This window comes from Protopterus annectens, chromosome 2.part1 (assembly GCF_019279795.1).
Source record: "Protopterus annectens isolate FY-2018-M chromosome 2.part1, PAN1.0, whole genome shotgun sequence".
Taxonomy (NCBI): domain Eukaryota; kingdom Metazoa; phylum Chordata; order Ceratodontiformes; family Protopteridae; genus Protopterus; species Protopterus annectens.
In genome coordinates this window covers 1,033,164,179-1,033,187,612 of record NC_056729.1, presented here as the reverse complement: position 1 = coordinate 1,033,187,612, position 23,434 = coordinate 1,033,164,179, and the positions used below count along the sequence as shown (strand labels likewise).

The window sequence follows — 23,434 nt, the reverse complement described above, 5'->3', positions numbered from 1 at the left end:
TCCGCATCAGTAACTATGTTTTCAATACTTTTTACTTCATCACATCACATCACTGCCTCGCTAAGATTTGCCTCAAGTCTAAATGTAGTGTTTCGCAATTATCTTAAAATGTTTGTATAAACTGTTCTGTTAAAAGTTTCAATTAACTTGGCCAGCTCCATGTTGACTGTATTGTTAATTACTTATTTGTCATGCTGTAATTTGGCTCTAATAATTGAATGGTACCCTTCTCACAGACTAACTCTACTAACATTTCCTGCAGGAAATGTAGACGTGTTTTGAATGTTGATGAACTTTTACATAATCGTTTCAGTATTAAATGATAATTCCATTCCATTATCAATTTTGAAAGAAAATTTGATATTTATAGTTTTATCTTGAAAATTAACCTTTAAGGGGTGCACACTGCTATGATCCCTGTTCACTTGAGTGCCTATTTTCAGTCTAGTCTGCATTATTTTTTTCTTTTGGTTTTTGATCAAGCTCACGTGATACAATGTCCTGTTTCATTTATATATATTTACATTTATTTTTAAATAGTTGTACCACATTTTGGGCTGAGGCTGTCAGGAGTGATGCTCACCCCTTATGGTGTGTGTTTTCTGTTTGAAGCTTTAGGCATGTGTAAGGGTATAACTGTCATGAAATGCTGCACCACTACAACAGGTAGTACTATATTAAATAATGAGGCACACTACACCTCACTATTGATCCTTTGATACCTATCTTTCCAACTGACAACAAGCTGCAGACATCACAGAAGTAAGAGCTGCTTTGAAACCAGTATGCTAGAAATATTTTAATCTAGTTTGTTGATTTTGCCTCCCTTTTTCTCCAAACAGTGGACATTTGTGTTTTAATCTGTATCGCTCTGATAAAATCCCTTATATTTAGAAATGCACTAATCAAGAATCCTTAAAATGTTTCACAGAATTGCTTTGTTGACACTAGACACCTAAAAGTTTCTATCAGTTGTAAGTCTTACACTATCTATGTTTCTCACAAAATGATTGCCTCTGATAAATGGAATACAAAATTATTCTAAATCTTTCTGCCAGTGTGGCCAATAACACATGATCAATTTTGTCACAGTTTTAAAAATTGAAACTTATAACTTTTTGTAAAGTATAACCCTAACGATTTTATAAGTTATATTTTGAAGAATGGGTTAATCATATAATGCATGATATTTATTGTTATATTTGCTGTGTATGACATGAAATGATTAATTAAAACAGACATTCTGAGCAGAATAAACACACATTCAAAATTATAAGTTGATATTGAGCTTTCAGTTTTGCTTGTTAACCTCTGTGTCCAAATTTTAGAAACCAACAAGATTTTTATTTTACTAGAGCAGTGGCCTTGCTACAGTACTCCATCAAATAACATGGTATGACACATTTAGATTAAGTAACCCACTAAAGAACCATACCACCAATGTCGAAACACAACAATCCAAAGATATAAGACTGGAATGCAACTTTATTAAATAAAAACTGAGTTAATCACTTTCATCACAGAAACCTTGTAGGGTTCTCCAGAACTGACAAATTTTAAAAACACATTCATTATATAAGAATTACTCTGAAATCACCTGACACAGTCAACCAATGACCTTAACTTAATCATTAATTATTCAATTAAAAACAAATAAAACATTTAGACTTACTCCAAACTTCAACGATTGTTTCATTTAATGCTTCATGTTCAACTTTGCAAGAGTATCTGTCTCCAGTATCTGGTGTAATTTCAATAAATTTCTGAATCTGATATGTTAGGTCTCCATTTGACAAGATGCCTGAACTGAGAACATCTACTGTATGTACCTGTCCATTTTTTAGCCAGTCCATCTTAATAAAGGGTGGATAAAATCCATCAGCATGACATGTGAGTAGAGTTCGCTGCCTTTCTTGTGAATGCTTTGCTTCTGTTATTTTCACGCTGGGAGGATCTAAAACCATAAGCAAGATGTATATTAAGAACAAAGCTTAAGTACTTTTAGAATGATGAAAGGATTGTTTTAATCTCTCAAAACAGATGCTTATTGTAGAAGAAATATTAATGTGGTAATGAAGATAGATTTTATGAGACAATTTTGAACATAAACAAAAGCTTAGTGTTTTTAAATGCACCTGTAAGCACAATATGTTGAAAGCAGACTTCAGTATTCATATAACTGTGTGTTTTTATAGATGATTTATTGAGTTATATTATTAAGTTTGCATTTCTGTGTTAATAACAGACTCAACACTGATACAACTATCCATTATGTTTTAATGTGAGCTTGAATGTTTTGTATTATTATATCAGTGCCATGCAAAATGTTTAAGTGACTGCATTATTACTGATATAGAACTTTAATTCAATACATTTTTTAAATGAGCACACTCATGATTAATACAGAGCTTCAGAAGCAAATAACTTTATTAACTGCTGGACAAACCAGTGTAAAGTACAGTAAGAATCCAAAAGTTACAGAGTAAGGTTTCAAAATCTACGTTACCTAATTTATAAAACAGAAGGAATATGCAAATGAATAAAGTATATCCACTAAATGACTATGTTTATAGATATATTAAATCACCACTATGGTCATTAGATGTTTCCCCATGTGGAATAATTATTTTTAGCTGAGGAAAATATGATTTTGAAGTTCAACTAGGCTGATATTCTTCTGATAACCATCTACTCCAAAGCTAGTCAACCACTCTATTCTGTCTATGTGGGTGGAGTTGGAGTGGGGCGAACAAGTTTAATGCTAAGTCTACATAGCATAAGGGAAAACTATTCAAAGTAGGACACATGAGGTCTACAAAGAAAGTTCCCATACTACATGTTAGAGTAAATTGAAGTTTTAGTGATATTCATTACAGAAATACACATATTCACTGTGTGCATTGAACAATGTATATACATATAGATCTATGTGAAATATTATGGGTAGAGATGATCAGCTTGAAGGTCACTGTCCAGAATGGACTTAATGCTTACAATATTGATTGTGCTTTGGATTTAATCATGACTGTATGTCTTACAGTGTGAGCTACATTGTCCTATTCAAGCTGATACCACTTGAAAAGCAGACCGCACACACTGCATTTTTCCTCTGTAGCTTATAGGCGATTGAGATCCAGCCTATCAGCAGTCAAAAATATTGCACTCAGTTATTTGATTGCTTTCTTTCTCTGTATTCACTTCCATGCATTCAGCACATCAGGCAACTAGTGTCCTTCAGCACTCATTGTTTTCGTAGCATGTATGGGTTTTACAGGATCAAATTGCTACCTCAAGGTCCAACCCCCTACAGAGGGTGCACTGCACACTCACATGCAAACTCACATCTAGAGCCAATTTAGTGTGTCCAGTCCACCTACTGCATGTCTTTGGAATGTGGGAGGGAACCAGACCATCCAGAGGGGATCCACACAAACACAAGGAGGACATCCAGACTTCACACAGAAGGCACCCCAGCTGAGACTCAAACCAGAGAACCTCTTGCTTTAGGTGACAACGTTAACTGCTACACCACTCCACCATCCTATTTGATTGCTAGTTGTAGATAATGAATTAAGTGACATGACCATGTTCTTACAGCATTAAACTTAAGTTGTGTTATTACTAAAGGACACTACATCTTTTAATTACAAAACAAATATTTTTTGCAACACTTCACTTCCATTTCTAAAGAGTACGTGATGGGCACACCATCCATACTTAACTACTGACTTCAAAAGCTTAATGACAGAGAGATAACACCTTGAAACAGTGGAAGGCTGCAAACATCCACTCCCCTTATAAGAACTATATATCACTCAGAAAAATAAAATGATGTAAAGTTGAAATCAAAGAAGCCAAATCAACTTACATAAGGATACAAGTATTACCTAAAGCCTTGAACCTAACATCATTCTTAAATTAATAAAATATATGTTATACTTATATTCTCCATCACATTCTAAGTCAAACAACTCTATCAGCTGCGCAGACCTTACAGGCTTAAAAAATAATCAACCCTCCTGTAGACCTGCCCCTAGCCCCCATACGCCAATTGACTCTAATATGAATCAGATCTCATCCTCACAAAATACTACCACACCTGCACCTACCTTCTACTTTAGGGAGTTAACTGCAAAGAAGATAAGAAAAGGCCTTGAGTAACTTGACAAGAAAAACAACCGAAATACCAACAGTATAGCCATTGCTTTTCTGAAACAATACACAAAACTAATAGCTAAATCTTTAACACATTTTTTATTTAACAGTAACTGTAAGAAAGATACTCTCATAATGTATGCAAGTTTCCTTCCAGAAAAATGCTCAGTCCTGGCTCTCATCTTACTTTTGATCAATCTCTACACTACACTAACAATTTTAGAAAACATCTGTATAACAGATACAAGAATACTTAGATAAAATAGATAAAATTGGTCCCATAAAAGAGTCACAATATGGTTACAGGAATAGTAATATCAACCATATAAACAGAAACAGATAAAAGGATCTTTGCAATTGAAAGTGATCAAGGAGATGGGACAATCGTTATTGCTACCTTCTGGGAATTTGTATGAAATGCTACAATTACTCAATTTTGTACATAAACTAATAGGATTTGTGATGATTCATTGAATTAAATTCGTCTGATGGACAATAGTTTGAAAAATTGTTACTGAAAGCCCCTCTCAAAGAACAACAGAATAAGCGTTTTTTGGGGGTTTTTTTAAAGGCGGCACCCCCTCTTGTGCTGAAAGACCTCCCATACGCACCAACTTAAATATGTTGCTCTACTGAGAATTCACTTTTAGCTATTACAGGCATTAAAATGACCCATGATCATTATTTTGCTACAGCTCTACCTTTATCATATCAGTTCAACAGCTCAATCAAATATAATCAAGAGCTCCTTGTAATAAGGATTTCAGTAGGCTATCCAGTGAAACCTTGGCATATTGTGCATAAATTACCATTTGACCTCATATTTCAGTAATATAGAACATCAGACTATAGGTTCATGTGACAGAATTGTTCTACATAGTAATTTAGGATGCAAGACAATTTGGGGTTTATTGGGATACCATAGAAAGTTTAACATTAGTTTATTAAATTGTTTTATGTAAGATTTATGAGAAGGTATAAAAAAGGCTTGTATGATGTACAGTATAATATTCTTGGAAAAATAATCATTTTAATTATATAAAGTCCATCCCCATTGTAAAAAAAAAAAAGTGCTTGTACTTGTTATAAGAAACGCACAGTCTGAGTCTGAACTGTCTGCAAACACAAACAGCTAAAGTGAACTTTGTACCTAACACCACTCTAAGTATTCATCTGCTGTACCATCTTTATCCTTTATCTGACCGGTGGATACATTGTTATAAGAAAAGTGCAGTCTGGGTCTGAACTGTCTGCAAACACAAACAACTAAAGTTAACTTTGTACCCAACACCATTCTAAATATTCATCTGCTCTACCACCTTTATCTTTTATCAGACCAGTGGATACATTGTTATAAGAAAAGCACAGTCTGAGTCTGAACTGTCTGCAAACACAAACAGCTAAAGTGAACTTTGTACCTAACACCACTCTAAGTATTCATCTGCTGTACCATCTTTATCCTTTATCTGACCGGTGGATACATTGTTATAAGAAAAGTGCAGTCTCGGTCTGAACTGTCTGCAAACACAAACAACTAAAGTTAACTTTGTACCCAACACCAGTCTAAATATTCATCTGCTGTACCACCTTTATCTTTTATCAGACCAGTGGATACATTGTTATAAGAAAAGCACAGTCTAGGTCTGAACTGTCTGCAAACACAAACAGCTAAAGTTAACTTTGCACGTAACACCACTTTAAGTATTCAGCTGCTGTACCAACTTTATCTTTTATCTGAGCAGTGGATACATTGTCATAAGAAAAGCGCAGTCCAGGTCTGAACTGACTACAAACACAAACAGCTAAAGTTAACTTTGTGTATGTGTCTACCTGTTTGAGTTAATATTCATTATCCCCTGGAGAGCATTATGCTTTGGCTTGTAAGCAGCCCCCTCCCACTCACACTCATCTTCTATTTCTCTTTTATTCCTTCTGTTAGCAAATAGTATCCATAACTGATCAAATACTGATTGTTTGTTAATTTAAATTGAGACCAGAGTAGACTACTGATACAAGGTTATCCTGTTCTTCCACCTGAGAAATGGTTAAGAAATGACTTACAGCTTCAGAGCAGTCCTTGGTCAATTCTGATTGTTTTTTTAAATATAAACTTGTCTTTGCTTGGATTTTGGCTCATTAGCAGCAGTACAAAAGAACTGCCTGCTCACACCCTTGTTCTCCCCCTCCCCCTTCCCTGTTTATTACCTTAAGCCAATCCCAAAGTTAATAAATATTATCTGTTGTGTGTAGACAGTTCATACTGCTTGTGACGACCGTGCCCTGGCCCAGCAAACAAGGAGTCTCAATCCTCACCACTAACACCAGGGAGGTCGTCTCATAGAAGAGAAAAGGATAACTAATACACACACAATTTCCCTTAAGTGCAAACAGGGAACACAGTCAGTCTGGGGCTGTTTGCTCCCTTGCTCACCAGGTCCCCATTAAGACTCCCCATTGGCACAGCTATAGGGTCCAGGTCTCAGCCTAACTGGGCAAGCTAAAACCTCCAGTACCCTCTCTGTCCAGCCAGTGCTTTGTGTCCCTGCCAAGTAGCTGACACAACACACACACACACACTTTGAGATAAGTATTTATACAACTTCACAGACACTCCTGGGAAAGGCTGACACAGATTCTCCAACTGTGCCCCTTTACCCAGACTATACGGCAGTAATTACTGCCACCACCCAGTTAATAATATCAGCTACTAAAAGGCCCTTAAAAGGGTGTCAGTTATTACTGTGCAATATTAATATCCAATGGTTGTATGACTAACAGTCAAAGCTTACTTTAGAGTGGCCTATTACAATAACCTCTATAAATATGCAATGTACTCTAGAGTTTATCTCTACACAAATCAGCCACAGGTAGAAGGTTTTAAAAATATTTAATAATAAATAATTAAAACACAAGACAAAACTACTACACCACAGAGATATCTAAGAGTTCAGAGATGACACAGAAACTTAAAATAATACAGCAGGACAGGTCTGATTTCAAAGATAAAATACCTAATTAATCTTTACTAGCTTTAACTATTCCTACAAGAAATCACAGTGCTAAAACTTACATGTGAGCACAAGGCAGAGTGCTGATAAGTTGAATGTCCAAAGTCAAAATGCTTCCAGTCTCTTCTTTTTTTTTCAAAACAGGTTTATTGTTTTAACATATAAGAGAAATATCATAACAATTTTATACAAGTAATTAAAAATAGGTATTATTATAATATTCAACAAAACAACTAAAGTATTTACAAAGACATCCACTACAATCAGATCAATTAATTAAACTAAAATACCATGCTATTGAAATTAAATTTTTTTTAACAAATTTTGTAAATTATCCCATACAATAAAATAAGATGTTTTTCTATTTGTTCTAGTCCTAATTGTGTTTATTTCCATATGGCACACTATATTCATAACATTTTAAATTCATTGAACGAAGGAGGTGTATCTGAAATCCAATTTCTAGTTATTATTTTCCTAGCCACTGCTAGAATAGACCATAACAAGGGAAGCTTAACCTTTTAACACTTTGAGGTACAGGTGTGTTGAATAATATAAGAGATTTAGAAATAATGAAATTATCTGTAAAAAGAGCCTGCAAAAATTCATTAATTGACTTCCAGTATTCTTTCAATTTTATACAGTCATAAAACATATGAGCCCAGTCAGCATTAATTTCTACATTACATCTCTTACATAGATTATCTTTATTATTTATTTTATTCATCATCAAAGGTGTATAAAAAGATCTATGTAAAAATTTCCATGTATAAAGTCTCCAGACAATGGAAGACGTAGTTCTATAAGCAGATTCCAATATATAGTGTTTATCTTGTTGATTTGGTGGGTCCCCATTAATAGAAGTGAAATAATTCCAGTATGAATCTACACTGTAAAAAGTTTCTTGTCTGATAACTTTATGTATGTATGAAAGTTTACCTTTATCAGAAACTTTATGTTGTAAATTTAATATCAAGTAATCAATCAGTGTTGGAATAGATTCTTTAACAGTTATAGACATTAAATCTATTTTATTAATGAGATGTTGTCTAAAGGTCTGAACCTCTAACCAGCAAGTTTCTCTTAGATCAAATTCTTGTTTTAAAAAATCTAGATTTTTAACTTTATTATCAGATATCAACTGATACCAGTACTTTAGATCATTATCTATAGCTAAATGAGTTCCTTCAGAAGTAGATGACAAAAGCATACCCTGAGTATACATTATAGGAAATACAATAAAATTCCATTCCCTATACTTAGGGTGCATGAATATAAAGTTATGATAACTAATAATAATATTTAATGGGTAACAAACCATATGTTTAGGTGTAATAGGTGAAGTACAAAATTCCTTTAGTAACCATAACATGGAGTTATTTACAATCATATTTTTATGTGTTAAGGAGATTTTCATGAAGTGTATACTAATTAGCTCCCAATAATCTTTCCATTTTGTGACATATGACTGATCTATTAATAAAGTAATAACTTTTACAATAGAAGAGATAATATATAAATTAAAGTCTGGAAAAGAAATACCCCGTTGAGACCAGCTATTAGTATGTTTCTTTAATGCAATCCTAGGTCTATTAGGTGCCCATAAGAAATTTAACATTAGTGTGTTCAGTTTCTTGGTAATTATTTTGTAGGTGGAAGTATTATTGATTGTATTAAGTATAAAATCTTGGGGAATATTATCATTTTAATAATTGTAAGTCTCTCCTCCATAGTAAAAACATATTATTCCAGGTATTAAAAAGATTTTGTATATTAAGAAAACAGGTATTATAATTATTATATATACTAGATTTAATATCTTTAGATAGTATTATACCTAAATAAGTTATCTGACCTGAATTGGGTACATATTTAGTAAAATCACTAATGAGAATATTTTTTCGTGTATATATAGGTAGTATTTTAGTTTTTTCTTCATTGAATATTAAACCAGAAATACTTTTAAAATTCATCATGTTATCAAATAGAGACTGTATAGAAGAATTAGATCCTGCTGATGTAATTAGAACATCATCTGCAAAAGTTGAATTTTGGATGTTGTATTTTCATTTATTTCAAAACCCTCTATGTCAGTACTGTTTCTGATCAAATTAGCCCAAGGCTCCATTACTAAAGTGAATAATAGTGGAGAAAGTGGACATCCTTGTTTTGTACCTTTAAGAATGGGTATTTTTTGTGAAACATATGTTCCTACCTTAATATAAGCCAACGTTCCTTTGTATAAATGTTCAATTAGATTTACAAATGCATCCGAGAAGTTTGTGCACTTCATTAAGGTAAACAGATAGTCCCAACTTACTGAATCAAATGCTGAACTTATATCAAGACTAATAAGTGTTAAATCTTTCTTTTTCCTATTTGCAAAGTCTATTAATGTTAAAGTTCTTCTTATATTATCAAAAGTATTTCTATTTACAATGAAGCCTGTTTGATCTATATCTATAATGCCGGGAATGATTGTCTTCAATCTATCAGCAAAGATATTCGTAAACATTTTATAATCAACATTAAGTAATGAGATGGGCCGATATGAAGAACATCTAGTTGGATCTTTATTAGGTTTTAAAATTGGCGAAATAAATGTATATTGCCAAGATGGGGGGGTTATTAACTCAGTTTGGGCCAAAATAAAAACCTTATGTATTAATGAATATGTATTTTTAGAAAGGATTTTATATATCTCTGGTATAATACCATCATTACCGGTGCTTTGTTTGATTTAAGCTTATTTATTTGTGTAATAACTTCTGTATATGAAATACTCTTGTCCAATAGTTTAATCTGTTGTTTATTAAGCTTTTTATTCATATTTGTGGTTATAAACTCCTTTATTTTATCTTTAGGTTCCATGTTAATATTATTATGGTTAATTTTGTGAAAGTGATTTCTAAATTCATCTAGTATTTCTGGTATACTAGAAACATTCTTCTTTTCCTTAGAGAAAAGATTTCTTTGATATGGTTTTGTTTATTCAACCTTTTTGTTTTATTTTTAAGTCTATGTAAGTATTTGGGGCTTATTGAATAAGACAAAAACTTGTATTTCTCTAAAGTTATTTTAACTTTATGAGTTAAAATTTCTTTGTATTTCTCATTTAGTTTGTTTATTTCTTCAATAACTTTCTTGTCCATAATATTTTCTTTATTATTATGTTTATAAGAGTCTAATTTACTTTGAATATCTAACAATTCCTTATCCCAAGATTTCCTTTTATTATTATACCATCTGATACTTTGTCCATATAGATATGATTTTAAGGCATCCCAAACATAAACAATGGAGACTTCAGGAGTGTTATTTATGTCTAAAAATGTTTTACTTCTGAAAGTATATATTCTTTATAGTCTTTTAGTTGAGTTAAGTATGCTGGTATCCTTTTGATCTGAACATTATGAGTATTTTTATCATGAATTCAAAACAATTGAATTATGATCAGATATAGGACATGAAATGATTTTGGAATTAATTAAATCTGTTACCATCTGGTTAGAAATAAAGACCCTATCTATTTTTGAATAAGTTTTGTATCTGTTAGAAAAAAGGTGTATGGTAATGATTTTGAATCTATCTGATTATTAATATCATTCAAATGATAAGAATTAGCAAAATCCTTTAAATGTTTTGCATTAGATGTAATTCTTCTCTTTCCTATAGTGGTAGTATCACTTTCATGTAGTATACAATTAAAGTTACCAGCTAAAATAATATCTCCTATAGAGAATGATATGATCTTATCAAGATGATGTTTCACTGTATTAATACCAATTCCAGGTATCCAATATACATTAATTAAAGTGTAAGTCTTCCCATTAATTTGTATTGTAACCATACAAAACATTCCTTTGTCATCCTGATAAGACTTAATGGTTTTAGGAATGGGCATACTTTTATTCCATAAAATAGCCACTCCTCTTTTTTCTGAGTGTGCTCTGAACTAACCAATACTGTATATTTGTTTGTGGCTAGTTTATCAATATCTTTTTTTCAAGAGATGGGTTTCTTGTAGGAAGACTAAGTTGGCCTTATGTAAATTAATGTATCTTATTAGGCTTGCCCTTTTACATGGATTATTCAATCCATTAATATTTAAAGAAATTCCTTTTAAAGATGTCATTTGGCATTTTTAAAACTTAAGAATCTTATGATCAAAATAACAAATAACAAGATAAGTAATGTTACATCTCCTCCTTTAGGTGTACCTTTAAATATAGCTGTATTTATTGAATCTCTTATGGGATTTCGTATAGGATTCAATTTTGTTTGTAGTGACAATGAATGTACAAAATATATTGTGGATGTCAAAACTATATACAAATAACAATGAACAAGTGAAAATAATGTAAGGATTAAACCTTGCATCCAGCCTGGAGTTATAAACTCCAACTTAGAGTAGTATTTACCACTCAAGTTAACCCCCTACCCTAAGCAGCAGTACGTCAGCTACCACCTTATCAATTTAATACTAGTTATATTTAACTGAAGTTAACAGTTTTCAATTCAATTATCTAGCAAGACAAGACTACACATTTGGTAAAACAGCATCATATAAACTAAAATAAACCTTTTTTTTTTAAAAAAACTGTTCATACTACTATATACATCCATGTAATATAAAACACTTGTATGCAAATAGCATTCAAATAATCTTGATGTTAGAAATCAAGAGGAGAGAAAAATAAGTTCTAACATTCATTTAAATCAAAAACTTTGGCTAATATGATTCAGACATTACATATATTAGGATGCATATATTTTCTGTCATGTAAATACAGTTAACAGCTTCCAAAAAACCCTTGAATTGCTTGTATATGAGCATTTACTCAAACTCATTATTGCCAATAGAATAAAATATTGTATTCATAGAAATTGTTATAAATCATACTTCATAGTTAAGCAGATTCTCAGAAACATTTATATACATATCTACACACACACACACACACATATATATATATATATATATATATATATATATATATATACATACATACACACATACACACAAATATACACATATATATATATATATATATATATATATATATATATACATATATACACATGCATACACACACACACACATACACACACACACACACACACACACACACACACACACACACACACACACACACACACACATACACACACACACACACACACACACACACACACACACACACACACACACACACACACACACACACACACACACACACACACACACACACACACACATATATATATATATATATATATATATATATCTGATCTCACTGAGTTGTATCTTTACTGAGCACCATCTTACATTGCTGTCCCTTCAATAAATCTGTCTGCTTTATACAAAATAATGCACAGCAAACACATTTTAGTAACCAGATTTTACAAGCATGCTATACTACTGCTTTAAAATATATCACATGACAATTTCTTCCAGTATAGAGTTATAAAATTATTTATGCTTGTCAATCAGATGAATTAAATGAGTTAAAGTAATGTATATGTTTGGGACATAGGTTTTTAACACATATTATTAATCTGCTATTCCTGTATCTGTGATGTGTCAGTGTGATATCTAGGTCAAAGGTGAGACCAGCTGCTTTCAGCTTCTCTGTGAGAATTCTGAGAGTTGAAGCTTTTGAAGTAGCTCATGGACACTGTGCATGAGACAGCCCACATCCCAGATTGTCTCTCTTAACATTTTGGCGGAAACTTATTAAAAACTAGTGACAAACATTCATTTAGCAGTGTAAATGCATCTAAACATGACAAAACCTTCACAATGCATTCTACAGGTTATTACAGACTCTATGTAAGTGAAATCAAGCCCAAAATTATTAATAAGTAACAAAACTCAACATTTTTGTCCCAACTCAACTCCTATGCGAATCTTATTATTTACTGTGTCTATATGATCAAAAGTATTTCTATATATTAATAAAGAAAAGAAAAGAGAGTAGAAAGTAAAAGGGTGTAAGGCAGAAATAAAAAAATGTAAGAGAAAGCTATAAGAAGTATATACAATAGAATATTACTTACTGTTTATATTAATAGAGTTAAAAATAAAACATATTATTTACTATTATTTAGTTCTAATTATTATTAGTTAAAGCATGACAGATTATTTACAAACAAGCATAAGCAGTGTAATCAAGAAAGTATAATTAGGTAGTGTCATTCCTGTATCTGTGATGTGTCAGTGTGATATCTAGGTCAAAGGTGAGACTAGCTGCTTTCAGCTTCTCTGTGAGAATTCTGAGAGTTGAAGCTTTTGAAGTAGCTCATGGACACTTTGCATGAGACAGCCCACATCCCAGATTGTCTCTCTTAACATTTTGGCGGGAAACTTATTAAAACTAGTGACAAACATTCATTTAGCAGTGTAAATGCATCTAAACATGACAAAACCTTCACAATGCATTCTACATGTTATTACAGACTCTATGTAAGTGAAATCAAGCCCAAAATTATTAATAAGTAACAAAACTCAACATTTTTGTCCCAACTCAACTCCTATGCAAATCTTATTATTTACTGTGTCTATATGATCAAAAGCATTTCTATATATTAATAAAGAAAAGAAAAGAGAGTAGAAAGTAAAAGGGTGTAAGGCAGAAATAAAAAAAATGTAAGAGAAAGCTATAAGAAGTATATACAATAGAATATTACTTACTGTTTATATTAATAGAGTTAAAAATAAAACATATTATTTACTATTATTTAGTTCTAATTATTATTAGTTAAAGCATGACAGATTATTTACAAACAAGCATAAGCAGTGTAATCAAGAAAGTATAATTAGGAATAGCATTTGAAGAACTTATAAACTTTTTACAAGGAATAAATATGTTATTATTCTATTAATCATAATTTCATTACTCTTCTCTCCCTGCCCTCCCCCACCCTTTACCCACTACATAATCTAAATAGAATGTCATTGTTTAAACAAAGAAAAGAAGAAAAAGATAAAGGAAAAAAAAGTGTATCAAATTACTGACCTTATTTTTCCTCTTCAGAAAGAGAAACAAGTTAAATCACAGCTTGCCATTAAATCTCCAGATATTTTGACTAGTTATGAAGCAAAACATTTCTTTGCACACAGAGAATAACTTTGATTAAATCTTTTTCAAAATATTTGTTGCTTCTTGGAAATGCAGGAACTATATTTAAAAAGATTAATAATAACATAAAATGATGAGAGAGAAAAAAAAATATAGTACAAATCATTTGTTTTTTAGTCTCTTCTACTTCTCTGAAGTCTTCCACGAAGTTTCAGTTGCCAGTCTCTTTAACGAAGGACTAGCCCATTCCATTTCTTCTATTTTTTCCAAAATCTTATTTTTTTTGATAAACAGTAAAGCAGAGTCTAAGTCATCGAAAATTTTAGGACCATCAGGAAGGAAGATTTTAAGCTTGGCAGGAAACAGAAGGTATGTTTTAAACTGTGCTTTTTTAAGCTCCCTTATTAGTGGCAGAAAAACTTTTCTTTTTAGCTAATACCATGGAAGAATAGTCATTGTCAAAACGCACAGTTGTTTCATTAATCTTAACAGGAGCTTTAGCCCAAGCAGATTTAAGAACCATCTCTTTATCAAAAGATGATAGAAATCTAACTATAACTGATCTAGGATAGTTTTTGTTAGAGTTAGTATTAGCTATAGATCTATGTGCTCTTTCGATACCAAAAGAGAATGCTTCTGGTAAATCTAAAGTTTTAGGGAGCCCTAATGTTAAAAAAGAAGTAATATTATTACCTTCAATATTTTCTGGCAGTCCAAAAATCCTAATGTTATTGCGCCTAGATCTATTTTCCAGGTCATCCAGCTTTGTTTGTAAATGTGTATTTTGTTTCAGCAGAAACTCAATGTTGATTTCCTCTTCTTGTATTCTATTTTCCATGTCATTCACAGCTTCTTCTATGCCTGTCATCTGGATCTTCTGTTGTTGCAGGTCCATATGTAACAAGTCTATTTGTTTTGTAGTTTTTTCTATGAAAGTGTCTATTTTAGTATCCATTTTATCCATCTTAGCAGTAAGTTGCTGGACTATAATTATCAGAGACTGAAGTTCTTTCTTGATGCTGGAGTCTTGAGAATTTGTCTTACTGGAACTCATTTCAGACTGATAAACTGACAGGAAAATTTCCAAAGTAATTTCTGACAGGAATATTATTAAGATTTCCTTTCTTTTTTAGATATAGTTCAAGAACTATATAAAACAAACATATTTAGAAAGAAAATTACTTCAAAAATTAATTTTTTAAGTAATTAATTCCTGTCAATGTAATGAAATTGGTGGAGCTGAAGAAATCTGCTGCTATCCTGTGTTCATCCTTGGCCACGCCCCCTTCCAGTCTCTTCTGAGAAATAGTATTTAAACATTACTAACAAACATGTTTGCTGAGTCCCTCCCCAAATTACATCATTTTTGACACTAAGGTTTTCCCAGGCAAACAAACTGCATTATTTAGCAATCTAGCACCTGCACAGAAACTTACAACAATAGATGACGTTTCACATGTTTATTCTAACAGAAACTAGAGCAATAAAGCACCTTCCACATCTAAATTCTGGTCATAAATTTTAGCCTTAAAACAATGGGCATGAAACTTTCATCCAGCCACACTGGAGCCGAATTGTAAAACATTAAAGAGATTCATAAGATCTTTTCAACTTAAAAAGACACATTTGAAATACCTGGCTTGGTTTTCCTTACAGCAGATGGCAATGTTCCAACAATCTTGAAGTTCACATTTTACAGTGTTGTCTTACATTTAAAAACACAAGCCTGTATTTTACATTTATTTATACAGTTGATAGAATTATGTATCAAATTTTATTTGACTAGGCTGGCAGCCTTCGCCCATCTCTCCCCAATCGTCACATTGCTGTCTAATTATATCTATATAATTGTGGTGTAAGTGGTGCATAGAATCACATTAGAGACCCAGGACAGAGTGCTGCTCACTATATTTTTATCTGTGACTGCATACCTGTCAGCTGAGGTCCCTTTTCACTGATGTGTTTTTTCAATTGGCTCAATATTTGCATATCTAGTAGTTGATTCAAGACATATTTTCCTGTATGCAGTAGCTATTTGCTCAGTTTGTTTTGTAATCTTTATAATATATATCTACCATCTCAAACGTGCTTAGTCCTCTCTGTACTCTTCTTTTCTAGACCTAACTCCACTCTAAGTATTCAGCTGCTGTACCACCTTTATCTTTTATCCAACTGGTGTATACATTGTTATAAGGAAAGCGCAGTCCAGGTCTGAACTATCTGCAAACACACATAACTAAAGTTAACTTTGTGTATGTGTCTACCTGTTTGAGCTAATATTCATTATCCCCTAGAGAGCACTCATCTTCCATTTCTCTTTTATTCCCTTCTGTTAACAAATAGTATCTATAGCTGATCAAATATCATGTGTTTGTTAATTTAAATGGAGACCACAGTAGCCTTCTGACACCAGGTTATCCTGTTCTTCCATATGAGAAATGGTTAAGAAATGACTTACAGCTTCAGAGCAGTCCTTGGTCAGTTCTGATTGTTTCTTAAATACAAACTTGTCTTTGCTTGGAACTTGGCTCATTAGCAGCAGTACAAAAGAACTGCCTGCTCACACCCTTGTTCTCCCCCGCCCCTTCCCTGTTTATTACCTTAAGCCAATCCCAAAGTTAATAAATATTACCTGTGGCAGGCACCATTTTTAGAACTACAACCACCCTGCTTCAGGCCTCATGAAGAGCTCAGTGTCTCTCCAGTAAGTGTTTTACAACTGTCTATGCTTATTTATGTTGCATTGTGTTACACAGACATCTAATATGATTTATACTTTATTACTGGAGGTTACTCTGGCATGCTAGCATTGTGTTTGTCTGCACCAAGTTGTTTTTAGTTTAATAGTATGTACTATCTACATAGTTGCACCTTGTTAACTAATATTATTCCTGTAAATGTGTTGTGCGTAGACAGCTCATACTGGTGTTTAATTATGTCTATATAATTGTGGTGTTAGTGTGGATATAACCACATTAGAAACCCAGGATAGAGTGCTGCTCACTATATTTTTATCTGTGACTGCATACCTGTCAGCTGAGGTCCCTTTTCACTGATGTGTTTTTCCAATTGGTTCAATATTTCCATATCTAGTAGTTGGTTCAAGACATATTTTCATGTATGCAGTAGCTATTTGCTCAGTTTGTTTTGTAATCTTTATAATGTATCTTTACCATCTCAAAAGTGCTTAGTCCTCTCTGTACTCTTCTTTTCTAGACCTAACACCACTCTAAGTATTCAACTGCAGTGCCACCTTTATATTTTATTCAACCGATGGATACATTGTTATAAGAAAAGCGTAGTCTGGGTCTGAACTGTCTACAAACACAAATAGCTAAAGGTAACTTTGTGTATGTGTCTACCTGTTTGAGCTAATATTCATTATCTCCTGGAGAGCACTCTGCTTTGGCTTGTAAGCAGCTCCGCCCAACTCACACTCATCTTCCATTTCTGTTTTATTCCCTTCTGTTAGCAAATAGTATCCATAGCTGATCAAATACCACGTTTGTTAATTTAAATTGAGACCACAGTAGCCTACTGATAGAAGGATATCCTTTTCTTCCACCTGAGAAATGGTTAAGAAACAGTCCTTGGTTAATTCTGATTGTTTCTTAAACAAAAACTTGTCTTTGCTTGGATCTTGGCTCATCCCACTCTGTTCCTCCTCCCTACGCTTGGGCTCACTCCGCTTCCTCCCTGCCCCATATTTCACCCACCCCCCAATACCTGTAATTTAAACTTGACCAAGCTACATCGACCAGCATTCAAACCACCAAATCTGCTTAAGTAATTATAACTGACGCCTCCCATTACAAATTACTACCTTTCTACAATACATTTGCACTTGCACACAGTAGCACACAGTAGCAACTACCTAATAGAAACATACCCAGTAAGCACCCCAAACATCTCATACATAACTTCTAACATTGAATATGTGACATTATAATCCATCCCTCCTACGCCAAAATTTCCTACCACATTAACACAAACTATCCATATTACCTTCTCAGGTACCCAAACCCATACTTTAAATTTTTACTATCTATTTAATCCCAAACTCACTCCCCATTATATCCTAAATAGTTATCTGTCTACCAAACCTCTTTCACTTCTAACTCAAATACTACTACTTATTAACATATCTTACCTAACCTATCTCACCCAACCTCTCAGTGCAAATTACCCACCCCCATTTCATACAACTAACCCAATCTCCATGATGTACACATATTCCTCAACTTGCATATCATCCAGTCTCTACCCCTTCAATAATAATTTCCTCTTCACCTACAAACTCTTACCTAACCCCAAAAACTCTACTCATGTCTATATTAACTGCATCCCCATAATGCATACATCCAATAGATTATATACCAAGCAACTCAAATACCTCTTCTGCCATCTCATCTCTAGCCTTCTCTCCGGTGACATTCACCCAAGCCCTGGCCCTTCTCCCTCAAACATCTCAACCTCCCAATCCCATCCTCCTCCCACAACTGGTAAACTCCTCAATTTCTCAGTTCTAAATGATCAGAGCATATGCAACAAAATTTCTAACCTCCATGCCTGGCTTCTCCATAACCAACTCGATTTTCTGGCCATCTCAGAAACCTGGCTTAAACCCCATATAAAAGCTTCTGAACTAACACCACCCAACTACTCCATAATTAGGAAAGATAGAACACATAAAAAAGGAGGGGAGTTGCTCTCCTCTACTCATCATACCACTTAGTTACCCCCTATACCAAACCTATTCCCACATTTGGCAAGGCAGAACTAATTCCAGCCCTACTTTATATAAACAAACATAAACTTATATGCATAGTCTCCCTTTATATTCCTCCTGAGACAATATCACACCCCTTGAAGATATTGTCTCCTGGTTGTCTAACAACATCACTAATGAAACTATAATCCTGGGTGATGTTAATATTAACTGGTTAACAATTAAATCTCCTACAATCTCACTTAATATAAGCTTGTACAACTTCACTCCATTTATTAACTCAACAACTATACCTTGCAGGAACTTCCTTACTGGAAGCACCCTGGACTTCATTCTAGTTTTTCATCCACATTACATCTTTGATAGTGGCACTCTGCCCGACCCATTAGGTGACCACTTCCTCACTTTTGCCCACCGTCTTCCCTCCTCCATACAACTAACTTATACCTACACCTTCACTCGCTGTCTAAAAAAATTTAATCCTAGCACATTCTCAAATGCACTAAAAAATGAACTGGAACCAACTAAAAAACCTTCCCTTAGAAAATGCTGTTAACTACTTTAACTCAACTTTCTTCAACTTGTTTGACTCCTTTGCCCCTCTGAAAACAAAATGCATAAGAAGTAATCCTGTACCTTTGCTAACAAAAATACCTTACAAGTCATGCGATTCTGGGATAAAGCCTGGAAACGCTACTCCAAAAATAAAACTATTACCACCCTTAATGAATTTAAAACACTCCGTAACAAAGTAAAAAAACATATGATCTCAGACCGCAAAGCCTGTTTCTCTACACTTCAAACCAACCATAACGCCAACCCCAAAAAATCCTGGCATGGAATCTCTTCCCTTCTCAATCCTGGCAAAAAAGAAAACCAGATGCCTCTGACTTGGACTTGGCCACCTAATTTAACACTTTCTTTATCGATTCCATAAGCAAACTTGCATCATCTTTCACTTCCCATTCAGCTTCCCCACCCTTATGTCCACCTATCCCTCCCTCCCCTAGCATCTCCTGCTCCCAACCTCCTCCTTTCTCCTTCAACCCCATCCCTGAAGCCACCATAAAAAAACTTCTACTAACATTGAAACCCAGCTCCAATGCCCCTGATGATATACCCTCATATTTCTTAAAAGTTGCCGCAGAAGGCATAGCTCTTCCCATCTGCATTTTTAAAAATCGAGCTATTGCTGAATGTCAAGTTCCCCAGCTCTGGAAAAAGGCCTTTATTGTTCCACTATATAAAGGTGGTAATAACAACAATATCACAAACTTTCGACCTATCGCTATCTTATCCCCATTTCTAAACTTCTCGAAAAATGCATCCATCTACAACTTCTACCTTACCTCATAAACAACCAACTTCTAACCCCTACTCAACATGATTTCAGACCCAGCCACAGCACTACCACAACTCTCCTCTCTTTCCCAGAAACAGTTAATAAGGCCTGTGACACTGGCCACATAGTGTCCACTCTCCTCCTTGACCTCTCTAAGGCATTCTACACTATCTCTCATAACCTTATTTTCACTAAACTCTCCAAACTAAATCGATCCCACTCCTCTATTAACTAATTTACCACTTACCTCTCAAACAGGCAACAAGCAGTCAGATGGAAAAATCCACCTCCCCTTTTCTTAATACTCCCACAGGTGTCCCCCAGGGTTCAATTTTAGGCCACCCCTTCTATTCAATATATTCATAAATGATTTCTACCAAGCCATCCCAAGTGCCAACCTTATCCAATATGCCAGTGATGCAACATTAATCTGCTCTGCCTCTTCTATACCCACCCTAGTTAAATTAACCCAAGATGCCTTCTCCTCCACCAAGCAATGGATGATGGGCAACCATCTAGTATTCAATGCTACTAAAACTAAACTCATGATATTTACAGCTTCCAATACCAACACGCTAGATAAAACCTCATTCTCAGTCACCAGTCAAAATAATACTCCTCTCAAAATAGTCTCTAATGCTAAACTTCTAGGAGTCACGATTGATAACCAGCTAAAGTTTGATAATCATCTACTAGTAAATATAAAAACCCCCCACAAAAATATGCAGGCTTTACTACCATAACCACTACATCTCTCCCTCCACTAGGCTCACCCTCCCCAACACTTACCTTATCGCATCCCTACTATACGGTGCCTCTATCCTTATTAACCTGCAATCCTCTCTCAAGACTAAACTCTCCTCTTGCTATAATAAAATAACAAAATTTGCAACCAGCCATAGATCTACTTCCTATCACTACCCTGCCCTACACCAACTGATTTGGCTTGAGCTGTCCAATTACCTCATCTGTATTCAACTTGTCTAAGCACACAAACTTATTTTCAACCCCTCTCTCTGTCCCTGTCTTGCCACCACCTTTAAAATGCATCAACCAAATAGACTTTTGAGATCTAATTCCCAAAATCTAATTGAACTGCATAAATCTGCCCGTCCACCAGGCAAACATCTAATATCCTTCTCTCTAGCATGTGATTGGAATTCCCTCCCACCTCTCATCTGCACCACCAGCAGCCTCTCTTCATTCAAAACCTTACTTCACACACACCTACACAATTGTACTTTATAAGCACTTACACGAGTGCATAGATTGTGCTATCTCAAACAGAACCAAGACACTATCCTCCAAAAATAGGAAGCCAATCTGGTGGTCCACTGCCATAAACAAACTGTACAACAGAAGGAAGAAACTCATGCAAAAAAGAGTAAACTCCCATGAGTGGAGGAGTTCCCTGGTCAGCCTCAGTAAGAAGCTGCAATCCCTCATAAAATCCTCCAAAGCTAGTTATGAAAACAAAATCACCACTGATTCTAAAGACAACCACAAAGCATTCTATAGCTATGTCAAGAATCTCAATGGCAACACTCAGATCTGCTCTAAGTTACAGCACAATGGCAGTAAGTATACATACCCAACTGATATTGCCAACATCTTGGCAGATAGGTTCAGTGCTAAGTTTACCCCCCTCTCACCCCCTAAAGGGCTCATCTCTATACCGGAAAAATGCAAAGTTCCTGTAATCACGGCTGCACAGGTAAAAACCACACTCTCCAAAGCCAAGAACACAGCATCTATAGGACCAGACAACATCCCAGACTGTGTTCTACATGAACTACAGAATGAACTGGCACCCCACCTAAGTACCATGTTCAATCATAGCCTCACCTCAGGCTTTGTGCCCACTGAATGGTGCACAGTGACGATTATTCCACTCCACAAAGGGGAATCCACCACGGACCCCGGGAACTACCGCCCCATTAGCCTGATGAGCCTGGTCTGCAAGGCCATGGAACGTATCATCATGGAACTTATAAACAAAGACATTGGTAATCTCCAAACTCTGGAACCCACCCAGTTTGGGTTTGTAAAAGGTAGACCATGTCTCCTAAGCCTGATAGACTCCTTTGAAACAGTCACCAAAGTTGTGGACAAGGGTAAGGTGGTTCACACAGCCTATCTAGATATTGCCAAGGCTTTCGACACCATCCCCCACTCTGGAATTAGTAGCAAACTCCAAATCCAACATCAGACACACCACAGGGTTCAGTCCTGGATCCTCTCCTGTTTGGTATCTACTTCTCTGAAGTACAGGCTAACACAAAAGGTCTTTCGCTAATGAAGTTTGCAGATGACTGCAAACTAGGAGCCATAATCAAAACTCCTAACGATGTGGACATCCTACAAAAGGGCCTCACTGAGACAGATGCCTGGTGTCAAAGCCATGGCCTCAAGCTCAATGCTAAAATGTGCATTGTCATCCCCTTTGGTAAAATCTCTGTAGCTATGAACTGCAACATAGGCAGTAGTATACTTAACACCAAAGGTGTGATAAGAGACCTTCGAACACAGGTGGACAGTAGTCCCTCCTTTGATAATCACATCACCACAGTAGTCAGGAAATCCTTCTACATGGCACACCTCATCACAAAAGGTTTCTCATCCAGAAAAAAAGAGGTCATTGTCCCCCTCTATTCATCACTCATTATACCCATTATAGAGTATAATGCCCCTTTTGGCATGTACCTCACAAGACATCTACAACAACTGGAAAGGCCACAAAAATACCTCACAAAGAGGATTACCAGCCTCATACAGATGCCCATACAGACCATCTAAAAAAACTCCGGCTTTATTCCGTCATATATCGCCTACTCAGAGGTGATCTCTGCCTAACATACAAAGCTATGTCAAACCCAGAGTTTTTGGACATGCTCTACTTAAAGAAAACTGAATCTCTCCAATCACACGCTCTAGGGACCTAAACCTTGTCACCACAATAAACAGAACATGCCAGAGGGATAGATTACTGTCCCAGGGACTTCCCATACTCTGGAATAAACTACCTATCTATATCAAACAAAGCTCCTCATTAGCACTCTTCAAGAAAAATCTTGATGATCGGATGGGAAATAGGAAATTAACTCCGGGGATCAGTTCT

At 34.7% G+C, this 23,434-nt stretch overlaps 1 protein-coding gene across 1 annotated transcript in view; it reads right to left on the bottom strand.

The window, feature by feature from the left end:
• LOC122794317 (class II histocompatibility antigen, B-L beta chain-like) overlaps positions 1 to 23,434 on the bottom strand; it is a 378,791-nt gene that overhangs the window by 167,757 nt on the left and 187,600 nt on the right. The window contains exon 3 of the mRNA XM_044062613.1: positions 1,673 to 1,954. Within this exon, the coding sequence (XP_043918548.1) occupies positions 1,673 to 1,954 (282 nt within the window). The remainder of the gene's footprint in view (positions 1 to 1,672; positions 1,955 to 23,434) is intronic.